At 41.9% G+C, this 14,240-nt stretch overlaps 2 protein-coding genes across 2 annotated transcripts; both read right to left on the bottom strand.

Moving 5' to 3' along the window:
• Positions 1-178: 178 nt before the first annotated feature.
• On the bottom strand, positions 179-6,080 carry LOC104919842 (ribosomal RNA processing 8). Its single transcript, XM_010731944.3, has 8 exons — positions 5,920-6,080; positions 5,699-5,816; positions 3,527-3,800; positions 2,574-3,432; positions 1,367-1,496; positions 1,171-1,277; positions 990-1,086; positions 179-669 (listed from the first exon to the last, which is right to left on the bottom strand). The coding sequence occupies exons 2-8, from the start codon at positions 5,801-5,803 to the stop codon at positions 556-558; spliced, it is 1,686 nt and encodes a 561-aa protein (XP_010730246.3). The 5' UTR covers positions 5,804-5,816; positions 5,920-6,080; the 3' UTR covers positions 179-555.
• Positions 6,081-9,136: 3,056 nt separating this feature from the next.
• Positions 9,137-13,726, bottom strand: LOC113746077 (ribosomal RNA-processing protein 8-like). The gene is given in 6 exon segments (XM_027280384.1): positions 9,137-9,214; positions 9,291-9,395; positions 9,397-9,433; positions 10,512-10,893; positions 12,080-12,206; positions 13,622-13,726. Coding segments are annotated over 6 exon segments (834 nt in total).
• Between the last annotated feature and the right edge of the window lie 514 nt (positions 13,727-14,240).

The following is a 14,240-nucleotide window of genomic DNA, read 5'->3' as shown; positions in this document are numbered from 1 at the left end:
GCTCGTCCGCCCACATCATGCTGCAGTGTTGCTGCACCCTCTTGTGGCAAATGATCGCAACACAACTGAGAGAAGCAGGTTTCAGTCACGACTGCAGATCAGTCAAGTTTTCTTTAAGGTTTGTGCCTCTAAAAAGTGATTTTTTCATTTTAATTAAAAATAAGACATTTTCAGGAACTTTCAGGTTTAGAGCCAAAGAATCGCTGTAATTTACAACAAATATGAATATAATCACAAGTGTTGGTGCTCCTGAGAATACTTAAAAATGTATATTTTGTTTTTCACTTTTACAACAGGAGGATCTGAACATTCACATAACCTTTCCTATAAAAACAAAATGTGTTATTTCACTGATCATCTGAAACCAGGGCCAACGGAAGGAAACCTGCATGCACTTGGATATTGATTGAACATAATCAGTCCTGTATTACGTGAAAATGTACAGATTAAAAAACAAAACAAAACAGAGGCTTCGAACTGTAGCAATCCAAACCAAATACATTTGGATAAAAATGTACAAGTACTGCTTGGAAGACAGCTTGAATGAGCAGAAATTCATCTTTTCTTGTAGACACACGGCTTCAGCTGCAGTCCAAATTTCTTCAGATTTTCTGGAGCGTTTCCCGTCTTCACTAATTCAAAGGCGTAGAAATGAGTGTTCTCGGTGTCCTGAAGAAAAAAGATAAACATGCAGCGAGTCACTGGGCAGATGTCTTATATACAGGCTAACTTTAGTAACCTCTCTACCAGCCATTGTGCGGTTAAACTCTTATTCTGAGCTCTTCATCTACTTTTAATACATTGAACAAAGTCTCTCTGCACCCAACAATAAAACTGTTTACTGAATATTTGTTTCTGTCTGAGGTTTCCTGCCCACAGCACCACAGCCACACGAGATGCTGCTGCCTGCTGCTAACCTCCTCTTCGAGCAAACTGACAATCTGAGTGCTCTAACTCAGTGTTTCTCATCATCGTGTTTGTTGCCTCACCTTGGACACCATCTTGAATCCCAGATTAGCCAGCGCAGTGACGAAGCTCCGCACGTTTTCGAACCTACTCGCCACTTCTGCTATTTTAAGGACGCCCCTATAACAATAAGAATAATAACAGTTAGACAGACATCTCTTATAAGTACAAACGTCTTCGCTGTGTCAGCGTTGCATGTTTTACCCCATCTTTAAGACACGATTGGCCTCTGCTAGGAAATCTGCCAGGTTGGTTCCCATGAGAGAAAGGCAGAACACAGCGATGTCCACGGAGCCGTCACGCAGCGGGACCTGCACGCAGAGGGAGAGTGTGTGTTTGATTTTCAAACAGACACACAGACTGGACATGAATTAGCACACAGGAACAGGAACACACTCACGTCAGCCATGTCACAGACTGTCACGAGCTCGCAGGCAGCGGCCAGGTCGAAGCTGTGAACTTTGTTCTTCACGCTGCGCGCTATTTTACAGTCGCCGCAACCGAAGTCTGCAACCACGAGAGAGGGAGGTCTGAAATAAATGACACAAATGTTACAATCATAGAAATGAACAGGAGAACACAGGGTTACTAATCTCACAGGAATACTTTAGAAAAGGTCTGCACAATGTTGTTCTGGAGGCGTTTTCCAAGAACTTTGCTCTGCAGCCTCAAACTTTGTCCGATATTAAAAAATGTGTGTTTAGCTCAGCTGGTAGCTGTCAAGGAAATCATGAAATCCACCTGTGGACATTAATGGTTTAACAGCATCTTCTCACAGCAGCCAAAAAAAGCATTAATTAAACACCCACGGTGCAGAGTTATCTCCTGCATTACTCCTCGCTGACAAAGTGTCTCCAGCAGAGTAAAACAGCACAGCTATCTGCCTGAAGAAGAAACCCGGAGGATGTTTTACTGTGGAGGTGTGAAGAGAAGTTCAGGCTGACGTTAATCGAGTGTGTAACTGAGCATTTTATTATACCGTATTGATCAACGCAAAGATCTGACTTCAGTGCGCCTGAGCCAAAGGAGTCTCCACACTTTCTGTTTAAAATGTGAGTCACACAGACGATGAGCTGAAATCAGACGCAATCTCAGCCAACAAGAAAGAATCTAATTCAGTGAGTGAGTTTTATGACTAATCATCCTTGTAATTTGTTGTGTGTTTGAACGTTCAATGGTTGAAGTCTGAACCTTTGTGATTACAAAGCAGTTATTTCAGACATTCTAATCTCAAAATAATGACAGGTTATTTGATTTTTGTAGCTTTCAACACATCCTACGGTTTTCTTCAGCGAGAGGAGACGGCTCAGTGTGAGACTTTGAGTTCTTGTTCAGGGTAGGGCTGCAACTAACAACTATCTATCATTTTTTCAATTTAATTCAATTAGTTGTTTGGTCCACAACCCAAAAACATTCAGTTTATTGCCATAAAGGACTAAAGAAACTTGAAAAAATGTAAAATTTTACTCTTAGATCACACGAGGACTTGAGCCAGCACCATTTGCTGAAGACGACCTTGAGATGCAGTTGAAAGAGTAAGACTTAAAGGCCCAAATTACAAATCCTGAAGCCTAATATAATATTTAACATGAGCTATAATTTCTCACTTCTGTTGGATGTAGTAGATGATCCCATCCACGGGATTGGCAGGCCACCTCTGGACCTGAGCCGTGTATCCTCTGTGGTAGATCCCAAAGGCCTGTGGGTCCTGCTTGAACATGCGCTTCGCCTCGCCGCTCGACGTGCTGTACAAAACTTCGTTAATGTAGCGGAAACGAGCCGAATCCAGGCGCTGCTCCATGCGGGACCTGAGGGAGGCAGAGCGGTCCTGTTTCACCTCTTCTTCTGGTGCCGCCGGCTCCTCTTTAGTCTCCGCAGGAGTCTCCTGTCGGCCCGATGGTTCCGGTCTGTGGAGCATTTTCTGGAGCTTCTCTCTTTTCAGACTCTCGTCTTTGCTCAGTTCAGGTTTCGGTCTTTTCGTAGGTAGCTGCTGATGATCGTCGGTGATGTCCACTTCAGGTTCCTCTGCTTTCTGTTCGGATCCATTAGAAGAAGATTTTTCGACTTTGGCGCCTTTAGTTTGTTTCTCCTTGAGTGTCTGTGTTTGTGTTGGACACGATATATCAGTGTCCTCTTCAGTCTTTGTCCTTTTCTTTGCTTTTTGTTCTTTTCTCTTCGCTGGTGTCTCACTGATTTTGTCACTCTTATTGTTGCTATGTAAATCAGTTTTGTCTTCTTCCTTTGGCTTGTGTTTCTCTGCGGATTCTGCTTCATTTACTTTCCCCTCGGGCTCATTCTGTACTCTGTATTTATTTTGACATTTCCTTTTGTTTTTCATTTTGTTTTTCCACTGTTGTCTGCTCAGTTGTTCCGTATTCTCTGGGTTATTTACATTCACTTTTGCAGACTTTGTCATTTCTGCGCACTCTGTCTTGCTCACAGATGTGGTTTTCACCTTCGGGGCCCCTTTAAAAAAAGAGAGAACACATTGTTCTGAATCCATTAAATACTTCTCTAACATGTAAACGAAATGTTAACTTTTAACCGGGTCATTACTCACCAGATTTGTTGTCTTTCTTCATCTTCTTTGTTACAACTTCCTCCTCAACCGTCTCGTCTAAGTCGCCGTTCTCTTCCTGCTCTCCCATCACCTCTGCTTGCTTTCCCCTTTTCCTCCTCTTCTTCTTCTTCTTCTTTTTCTTCTTCTCACTGTGTGATGGAGCCACTTCTGTCTCGCTGTCACTGTCCTGTCGATGGTCATCGCTTTTCCACTCTGGTACTGATCCCAGAGTCTGCAGCGTCCGCAGCAGACTCTTCTTTCCAACAACCCTGGACTGATTGGGGGATGAATTCAGATCATATAATTAGTCTTTGAACTGATATTTGCACGTTCTCAAAACACATGTATGTTTGGTTAAATCAAGGCTTATAGTTGGTCTCTGTGTGCTGCTTAACACAGAAAAGCAGAATTCATTTCCCCATTGAGATCAGTAAAGGATAACTTAACTGAAATGTGCAAACTAACGCTGAGTTTGGTGAGTATAACCAAGATAAAAATATGGATTTTTATGCTACAGACAGCATTTATGTAATGTTAATAGTTTTTAAAAGGAAAAGGGAAGATTTGCTCAAGAAATTAGCATTTCTATATTTGTTATAGTGTGTATGTCATGTCTGACATGTCTGACTCTCCATCCATCCGTTTTCCATAACCTCTTATCCTCAGGCTCACAGGGGGCTGGAGGCAATGCCAGGCGGTCGATGTACCCCAAGATAAGGTACCCAGGACAAGACGTTCATTACAGGGCTGCCACATAGAGACAAACATCCATTCATGCAGGCACATCCAACTGGGAGGAGAACCTAAAAAGGGCAGACCCAGAAACTGCTCGAGGGGCTACATAGCCCATCTAGTCTGGGAACGCCTCTGGATCTCCCAGGAGGAGCTGGAATGTGTTGCTGCCACCGAGACCTGACCCTGGGTAAGTGTAATCGAATGGATGGATGGATGGTCTTTGGAGAACATGCAGTCTCCCATAAAATATATATTAATATGTAAGGGGTATTTTAATGTTGTACTTGGTCAGAGTGGATCTAATTTTAACTTCATTTGTTTTTGGCACTTTAATCTGTAACAATGAATCAAACTGTATAAACAAGGTAATTATGTAATTAATATGTAATATAAAACGTGTAACTATGGCTCTTAACCCTAGAAAACTAATGTCGGGTGATTTTCACCCACACAATTCTCGTCATGTGATTTTCATTGTGTTGCTGCTGTCTGAGTTGCATGGGTCCTTGGGTAGCTTCAGGCTGCTCACTGATGTCATTAATGGGATGTTTGTTTCCCTCCTCCCATCGATGGTTTTTTACAATAAGTTTGTGTTGATTTCTTCTGTACACGTGACATCTATTGCACGTCTGGTCCCACAGAGGGATCCCTCCTCTGTGGCTCTTCCTGAGGTTTCTTCCACCTTTTTTCCCTGTTAAAGGTTTTTTTGTGGGCAAGTTTTTCCTCACTCGAACCGAGGGTCTAAGGACAGAGGGTGTCACTCCCTGTACAGATTGTAAAGCCCCCTGAGGCAAATGTACTTTGTGACTTTGGGCTATACAAATAAAATCTGATTTGATTTGATTTTTTCAAGAGGCATGCGTTCGGGTGATTTTCACCCAACGTTAGTGATAGTGAGTACCATTTTTTGTCTATGTCTCCCACAGTTGTCAGTGATGCAGAAAGACTGTGCCTTCACCAGACGAGGCTCACATGTCCCAGGAATGGGTGGACCAAAGAACAAGTTCCCAGCTCCATTATTTTTTTTGTTAGGACATTTCTCGTTAAGGATTATCAGATTTTTCAATAATTTTGCTGCCTTTTTAAAAGTGGTAACTTTTTTATTTTATTTTATGTGATATTGTATATTGGGAAATTAAAGAAGAGTACTACACTTTGGCATACAGTGTTGTACTTTAACATAAATTGATGAGAACTGTATTTTATCTGGGTAAAATATACCCGATGATGGTTAGTGATGGTGTTACTAATTTTAACCTTAGTGTTCTAGGGTTTAAATAAATGCAGTGAAGTAAATTATTAATTGAAATAAATCATTATTTCTAAGTCTGAAGCAGCATAAAATGGGAATACTTATGCACCATCACAGATGTATGGACAGACTGTGTCTCTGATATTAACACTTCATGCAGCAGGACATTAAACTGTGTTTCTCACCTTGGCATCTGAGCTGCTGCTCGTCGCGTGGCTGCTGTTGAAGACAGTCTCGCTCAGAGCTCGAGCGTCCTGCTCGTCATTCCAGTCTTCATCCTCATTGAACATGTTACCTGGAGGACTGTGAGAAACACAAACACACATCTGTAACTCCACAGCTGGACATTAGAGCCAACCCTGACACTTCTTCCTCTTTCAACGAGCTACCTGTGATCAGCACTCACCTGTTGGTCTGTGAGCAGGACCGAAGAGTCGCTTCACTGTTTGTTTGAAGATGTTTTAGTTATTTAACGTGTAACTCCGTTTAAAAAAAAGTCAGAAGCCACGTTGGTTTGTCTCATGTGCGTGAAGGAAGCAAAACAGAACTACAGGCGCGTGTGGGTGACGTATGCGCACCAGAGGTTCATGGGACATGTAGTCATTCAGGACTTCTTCGTCATTTGGTGACTTAAGATTCATGTAATTAAATATATTGTTACTTTGATTATTGCTCGATATTTCAGAACCGCAGATGTATTTTCTCAAGCATTCACAACTTCAATCAATTAATTAAACTAATTAAAGTTATGTTGTGTTGTATTTGAATCTTGGTACTGAAGACAAAATATATTATATTTCAGTTGTTTTTATTGTTTAAGAAAAAGCTGAGGACAGTGTTAGAATGTAAATACATTTATTGCTGTATTTAAGTACAAATCTGAGGTACTACTCTTTTTATGCCACTTATATTGTACTTTTTACTTCACTACATTTATTTGACATCCTTAATTACAAGTGAATACTACTACTGCAGAGATTTTGGCATACAAAAAACACCAAGAACTTACAAAAAATGATTACTCAACTGTACAAACCCTGGAACTGTTTATGTTTCTGACTGTTGAAATTTGCAATTTCCACTTTCACTGCCAAATCTAACTCTCTGAAAGATGTTGTCAGGATCAGATCCAGGTCTCGCTGTGAATGAAGCCGCCAATGCAGCGCAAGAGAGTAGTTCAGAAAGGTATTTCAATGGCCTTCCTCTCTCTGGTCAGAACATTTGGTCAAGGTGCCATTGGTTGATAGAGCCTCCCCGTCCCATTATCCCATGCTCCAGTGGGAGGGGGCCCTGTCAGGCTATTTGGGAAGGTCAGTCACACAGCGCTCAACCGCGTATAAAAAAACATGACTCCCCGGGAGGAAAGCTATTTGGATTAACATCGGTGAACCCCCCCCCCCTCAGGTTCACCATCCCCTCCAGGACTGGGACACTTTTTTGACAGAGCAGATCTTCATTGAGTTTGATTTCACCGAGGTCGTAACGTACAAGTAGCTGCTCGCTTCCGACATCAGAGATCAATGATGGGGACCCGCGGTCACCACTCGTCTCATTAATATTCCCTGTCACATTCACACTGCAGTTGTCCATTTGAACCAAATTCAGTGTTTCAGTTGTTAAGTCACAGTGCCATCTAGTGCGTTATTTGACATTGACAAGTTCCTAAAAAAAATCACTTTTGTTGTTTTTTTTGCAGCAAATTGAACAGCAGGGCAGCATATAAGGTGAGACTACTCAGTTATTAGGCAAGTTAATTCATAAATCCTGTTTTTTCTGCCAACAAACCAAAATGAAGACTCTGTATGTTCTTTCTTCTCTCTTTTATCCAAGCAGGCGTCTTCTCTCCGCTGACAGCTCTGATGCAGGAGCCTGGCTCTCCTCAGGTGAAGCAGCCACTCTGACGAGAGAAGGCGACAAGGAGTTGGCCTCAGCGATCAGTTACTCCATCGTTATTGACGTCAAGAGTACAGTGTGAAGACAAAAAAAAGATGCTTTGCAGAGTTCACGTTCAGCTTTAACGCACAAATATAGAAGGCTTTACTGGAGCTGCAGCTTGTTTGAGATTGTTTTTTTGGTATTTTGAGCTCAGCATTAGACGTGGTGTTCTTTTGATTTGCATTATGATTTCTAAACACTTTTTCTCTTACTTGAAGTTTGTACTGTATGCACATTGTATTTCTGGAACTTTTCAATAAAATCATCAATATAATTATTTAGTTTTGTTTCATTTGACACCACAAACACATTTCCAGATATAGTAGAGATGAGTGACAGACTCGGGCTGTGACTTTAGCTCCACGCCATCTGCCTTGTGATGTTTGCGGTCGACTAACTTGGCGAGGGGGACCATCTGCTTAACAACAGGAGTAAATCTATAATATATTCTCACACTGTTATGACTAGATGCAGACACACTCGTCTCGGCTCGTCCGCCCACATCATGCTGCAGTGTTCTGCCCCCTCTTGTGGCAAATGATCGCAACACAAACTGAGAGAGCAGCAGTTTCAGTCACGACTGCAGATCAGTCAAGTTTTCTTTAAGGTTTGTGCCTCTAAAAGTGATTTTTTCATTTTAATTAAAATAAGACATTTTCAGGAACTTTCAGCGTTTGAGAGCCAAAGAATAGCGCTGTAATTTACAACAAATAGAATATAATCACAAGTGTTGGTGCTCCTGAGAATACTTAAAATGTATATTTTGTTTTCTCCCTTTTACAACAGGAGGATTGAACATTCACATAACCTTTCCTATAAAAACAAATGTGTATTTTTTTTTTCACTGATCTCTGAAACCAGGGCCAACGGAAGGAACCTGCATGCACTTAGGAATTGATTAACATAATCAGTCCTGTATTACGTGAAAATGTACAGATTAAAAACAAAAAAAAACAGAGGCTTCGAAACTGTAGCAATCCAACCAAATCATTTGGATAAAAATGACAAGTACTGCTGGAGACAGCTTGAATGAGCAGAAATTCATCTTTCTTGTAGACAACACGGCTTCAGCTGCAGTCCAAATTTCTTCAGATTTTCTGGAGCGTTTCCCGTCTTCACTATTCAAGGCGTAGAAATGAGTGTTCTCGGTGTCCTGAAAAAAAGATAAACATGCAGCGAGTCACTGGGCAGAGATGTCTTATATACAGGCTAACTTTAGTAACCTCTCTACAGCCTTGTGCGGTTAAACTCTTATTCTGAGCTCTTCATCTACTTTTAATACATTGAACAAAGTCTCTCTGCACCCAACAATAAAACTGTTTACTGAATATTGTTTTCTGTCTGAGGTTTTCCTGCCCACAGCCCACACAGCCACACGAGATGCTGCTGCCTGCTGCCTAACCTCCTCTTCGAGCAACTGACAATCTGAGTGCTCTAACTCATGTGTTTCTCATCATCGTGGTTTGTTGCCTCACCTTGGACACCATCTTGAATCCCAGAATTAGCCAACGCAGTGACGAAGCTCCGCACGTTTTCAAACCTACTCGCCACTTCTGCTATTTTTTAAGGACGCCCCTATAACAATAAGAATAATAACAGTTAGACAGACATCTCTTATAGTACAGACGTCTTCGCTGTGTCAGTGTTACATGTTTTTACCCCATCTTAAAGACACGATTGGCCTCTTGCTAGGAAATCTGCCGGTTGGTTCCCATGAGAGAAAGGCAGAACACAGCGATGTCCACCGAGCCGTCCACGCGCGGGACCTGCACGCAGAGGGAGGGTGTGTGTTGTGATTTTCAAACAGTCACACAGACTGGACATGAATTAGCAGACAGGAACGGAACACACTCACGTCGGCCTGTCACAGACTGTCACGAGCTCGCAGGCAGCGGCCAGGTCGAAGCTGTGAACTTTGTTCTTCACGCTGCGCGCTATTTTACAGTCCGCCGCAACCGAAGTCTGCAACCCCGAGAGAGGGAGGTCTGAAATAAATGACACAAATGTTACAATCTAGAAATGAACAGAAGAACTCACAGGAATACTTTAGAAAAGGTCTGCAATGTTGTTCTGGAGGGTTTTACAAGAGAACTTTGCTCTGCCAGCCTCAAACTTTGTCCGATATGAAAAATGTTGTTGCTCAGCTGTAGCTGTCAAGGAATCATGAAACCACCTGTGGCATTATGGTTTAAACAGCATCTTCTCCAGCAGCAAAAAAAGCATTAATTAAACCCCACGGGCAGAGTTATCTCCTGCATTTATGATCTGTGAAAAATGTTCTGAAGTCCAGCTAAAACAGCACAGCTATCTGCCTGAAAGAGAAACCCGGAGGATGTTTTACTGTGGAGGTGTGAAGAGAAGTTCAGGCTGACGTTAATCGGATGTTTAACTGAGCATTTTATTATACCGTATTGATCAACGCAAAGATCTGACTTCAGTGCGCCTGAGCCAAGGGAGTCTCCACACTTTCTGTTTAAAATGTGCAGAGTCAGACAGACGATGAGCTGAAATCAGACACAATCTCATCCAACAAGAAAGAATCTAATTCAGTGAGTGAGTCTATGAGTTTTATGACTAATCATCCTTGTAATTTGTTGTGTGTTTGAACGTTCAATGGTTGAAGTCTGAACCTTTGTGATTACAAAGCAGTTATTTCAGACATTCTAATCTCAAAATAATGACAGGTTATTTGATTTTTGTAGCTTTCAAACACATCCTAACGGTTTTCTTCAGCGAGGAGACAGGCTCAGTGTGAGACTTTGAGTTCTTGTTCAGGGTAGGCTGCAACTAACAACTATCTTCTTTATCAATCAATCATTTTCTCAATTTAATTTTAATTAGTTGTTTGGTCAACAACCCAAAAACATTCAGTTTATTGTCATAAAGGACTAAAGAAACTTGAAAAAATTTAAAATTCTACTCTTAGATCACATGAGGACTTGAGCCAGCACCATTTGCTGAAGAAGATCTTGAGATGCAGTTGAAAGAGTAAGAGGACTTCAAGGCCCAATTTACAAATCCTGAAGCCTAATATAATATTTAACATGAGCTATAATTTCTCACTTCTGTTGGATGTAGTAGATGATCCCATCCACGGGATTGGCAGGCCACCTCTGGACCTGAGCCGTGTATCCTCTGTGGTAGATCCCAAAGGCCTGTGGGTCCTGCTTGAACATGCGCTTCGCCTCGCCGCTCGACGTGCTGTACAAAACTTCGTTAATGTAGCGGAAACGAGCCGAATCCAGGCGCTGCTCCATGCGGGACCTGAGGGAGGCAGAGCGGTCCTGTTTCACTCTCCTTCTTCGTTTTGCCGCCGGCTCCTCTTTAGTCTCCGCCGGAGTCTCCTGTCGGCCGATGGTTCCGGTCTGTGGAGCTTTCCGGAGCTTCTCTTCTTTCAGACTCTCATCTTTGCTCAGTTCAAGGTTTTGGTCTTTCGTAGGTAGCGCTGTGATCGGCGGTGATGTCCCACTTCAGGTTCCTCTGCTTTCTGTTCGGATCCATTAGAAGAAGATTTTTCGACTTTGGCGCCTTTAGTTTGTTTCTCCTTGAGTGTCTGTGTTTGTGTTGGACACGATATATCAGTGTCCTCTTCAGTCTTTGTCCTTTTCTTGCTTTTTGTTCTTTTCTCTTCGCTGGGTCTCACTGATTGTCACTCTTATTGTTTTATGTAAATCAGTTTTGTCTTCCTCCTTTGGCTTGTGTTTTCGCTGGATTCTGCTTCATTTACTTTCCCTCGGGCTCATCTGTACTCTGTTTATTTGCATCTTCCTTTGTTTTTCATTTTTTTTTCCTGTATTTTCTGGTTTTATCTCTGGTTTTTTTTTCTTGTTTCGTTGTCGTTTTCAGTTGTTCCGTATCTCTTGGTTATTTAATTCATTTGCAGACTTTGTCATTTCTGCACTCTGTTGCTCACAGATGGGTTTTTCACCTTCGGGGCCCCTTTAAAAAAAGAGAGAACACATTGTTCTGAATCCATTAATACTTCTCTAACATGTAAACGAAATGTTAACTTTTAACCGGTCATTACTCACCAGTTTGTTGTCTTTCTTCCTCTTCTTTGTTACAACTCCTCCTCAACCGTCTCGTCTAAGTCGCCGCCTTCTCTTCCTGCTCTCCCATCACCCTGTTGCCCCCTTTCTCCTCTCTCTTCTTCTCTTTTCTTCTTCTTCTCACTGTGTGATTGAGCCACTTCTGTCTCGCTGTCACTGTCCTGTCGATGGTCATCGCTTTCCACTCTGGTACTGATCCCCGAGTCTGCAGCGTCCGCCGCAGACTCTTCTTTCCACAACCCTGGACTGATTGGGGGATGAATTCAGATCAATAATTAGTCTTTGAACTGATATTTGCACGTTCTCCAAACACATGTATGTTTGGTTAAATCAAGGCTTATAGTGGTCTCTGTGTGCTGCTTAACACAGAAAAGCAGATACATTTCCCCATTGAGATCAGTAAAGGATAACTTAACTGAAATGGCAACTAACGCTGAGTTTGGTGAGTATAACCAAGATAAAAAATATGGATTTTTATGCTACAGACAGCATTTATGTAATGTATAGTTTTAAAAGGAAAAGGAAGATTTGCTCAAGAAATTAGCATTTCTATATTTGTTATATGTGTATGTCATGTCTGACATGTCTGACTCTCCATCATCCGTTTTCCATAAACTCTTATCCTCAGGCTCACAGGGGGCTGGAGGCAATGCCAGGCGGTCGATGTACCCCAAGATAAAGTACCCAGGACAAGACGTTCATTACAGGGCTGCCACACAGAGACAAACATCCATTCATGCTCACAGATTAGAGGCTGCCTCTCTTTGGAGGTGTTTCCAGGCACATCCAACTGGGAGGAGAACCTAAAAAGGGCAGACCAGGAAACTGCTGGAGGGGCTACATAGCCCATCTAGTCTGGGAACGCCTCGGGATCTCCCAGGAGGAGCTGGAATGTGTTGCTGCCACCGAGACCTGACCCTGGGTAAGTGTAATCGAATGGATGGATGGATGGTCTTTGGAGAAACATGCAGTCTCCCATAAAATATTATTAGTGTAAGGGGTATTTTAATGTTGTACTTAGTCAGTAGTTAGTGGATCTAATTTGAAACTCTTCATTTGTTTTTGGCACTTAATCTGTAACCATGGATCAAACTGTACAAACAAGGTAACTATGTAATTAATATTTAATATAAAATGTGTAACTATGGCTCTACCTAGAAAAACTAACGTCGGGTGAATTTCCCCTACACAATTCTCGTCATGTGATTTTCATTGTGTTGCTGCTGTCTGGTTGCATGGGTCCTTGGGTAGCTTCAGGCTGCGACTGATGTCATTAATGGGATGTTTGTTTCCCTCCTCCCATCTATGTTTTTTTACAATATGTTTGTGTTGATTTGTTCTGTACACGTGACATCTATTGCACGTCTGTCCGTCCTGGGAGAGGGATCCCTCCTCTGTGGCTCTCCTGAGTTTCTTCCACCTTTTTTCCTGTTAAAGTTTTTCCTCACTCGAACCGGGGTCTAAGGACAGAGGGTGTCACTCCCTGTACAGTTGTAAGCCTCTGAGGCAAATGTACTTTTGACTTGTTTGGCTATACAAATAAAATCTGATCTGTTAGTTTTTTTCAAGAGGCTCGGGTGATTTTTCACCCACGTTAGTGAGAGTGAGTGCCATTTTTTGTCTATGTCTCCCCCAGTTGTCAGTGATGCAGAAAGACTGTGCCTTCACCAGACAAGGCTCACATGTCCCAGGTATGGGTGAACCAAAGAACAAGTTCCCAGCTCCATTATTTTTTTGTTAGGACATTTTTTGTTAAGGATTACCTTTTTCAATAATTTTGCTGCCTTTTAAAAGGTCCCTCATGGTACCTTTTTTTTTTAATTTTATGTGATATTGTATATTGGGAAATTAAAGAAGAGTACTACAATTTGGCAAACAGTGTTGTACTTTAACATAAATTGATGAAAATATACCTGAGGTTAGTGATGGTGTTACTAATTTTAACCTTAGTGTTCTAGGGTTTAAATAAATGCAGTGAAGTAAATTATTAATTGAAATAAATCATTATTTCTAAGTCTGAAGCAGCATAAAATGGGAATACTTATGCACCATCACAGATGCATGGACAGACTGTGTCTCTGATATTAACACTTCATGCAGTATGTGCTGGACTGTGTTTGTCACCTTGGCATCTGAGCTGCTGCTCGTCGCGTGGCTGCTGTTGAAGACAGTCTCGCTCAGAGCTCGAGCGTCCTGCTCGTCATTCCAGTCTTCATCCTCATTGAACATGTTACCTGGAGGACTGTGAGAAACACAAACACACATCTGTAACTCCACAGCTGGACATTAGAGCCAACCCTGACACTTCTTCCTCTTTCAACGAGCTACCTGTGATCAGCACTCACCTGTGGTCTGTGAGCAGGACCGAAGAGTCGCTTCACTGTTTGTTTGAAGAGGTTTTAGTTATTTAACGTGTAACTCCGTTTAAAAGCTGCAGGAGGAAAAAAAAGTCAGAAGCCACGTTGGTTTGTCTCATGTGCGTGAAGGAAGCAAAACAGAACTACAGGCGCGTGTGGGTGACGTATGCGCACCAGAGGTTCATGGGACATGTAGTCATTCAGGACTTCTTCGTCATTGGTGACTTAAGATTCATGTAATTAAATATATTGTATATTTGATTATTGTCGATATTTCGAACCGCAGATGTATTTTCTCAAGCATTCACAACTTCAATCAATTAATTAAACTATTAGTTATGTTGTGTTGTATTTAATGCTTGGTACTGAAGACAAAATATATTATA

The sequence above is a fragment of the Larimichthys crocea genome, chromosome VII, assembly GCF_000972845.2.
Source record: "Larimichthys crocea isolate SSNF chromosome VII, L_crocea_2.0, whole genome shotgun sequence".
Classification (NCBI taxonomy): Eukaryota; Metazoa; Chordata; class Actinopteri; family Sciaenidae; genus Larimichthys; species Larimichthys crocea.
This window is presented reverse-complemented; position numbering and strand designations above follow the sequence as displayed.

Bases quoted from the DNA above. Each gene is read 5' to 3' on its own strand.
- LOC104919842 (XM_010731944.3), bottom strand. From the start codon at position 5,803: ATGTTCAATGAGGATGAAGACTGGAATGACGAGCAGGACGCTCGAGCT. The intron at 3,433-3,526 runs GTGAGTAATGAC...CTTTTTTTAAAG, and splicing joins GAAGAAAGACAACAAATCTG to GGGCCCCGAAGGTGAAAACC. The intron at 1,087-1,170 runs GTAAAACATGCA...TTATTGTTATAG, and splicing joins AATCGTGTCTTAAAGATGGG to GGGCGTCCTTAAAATAGCAG.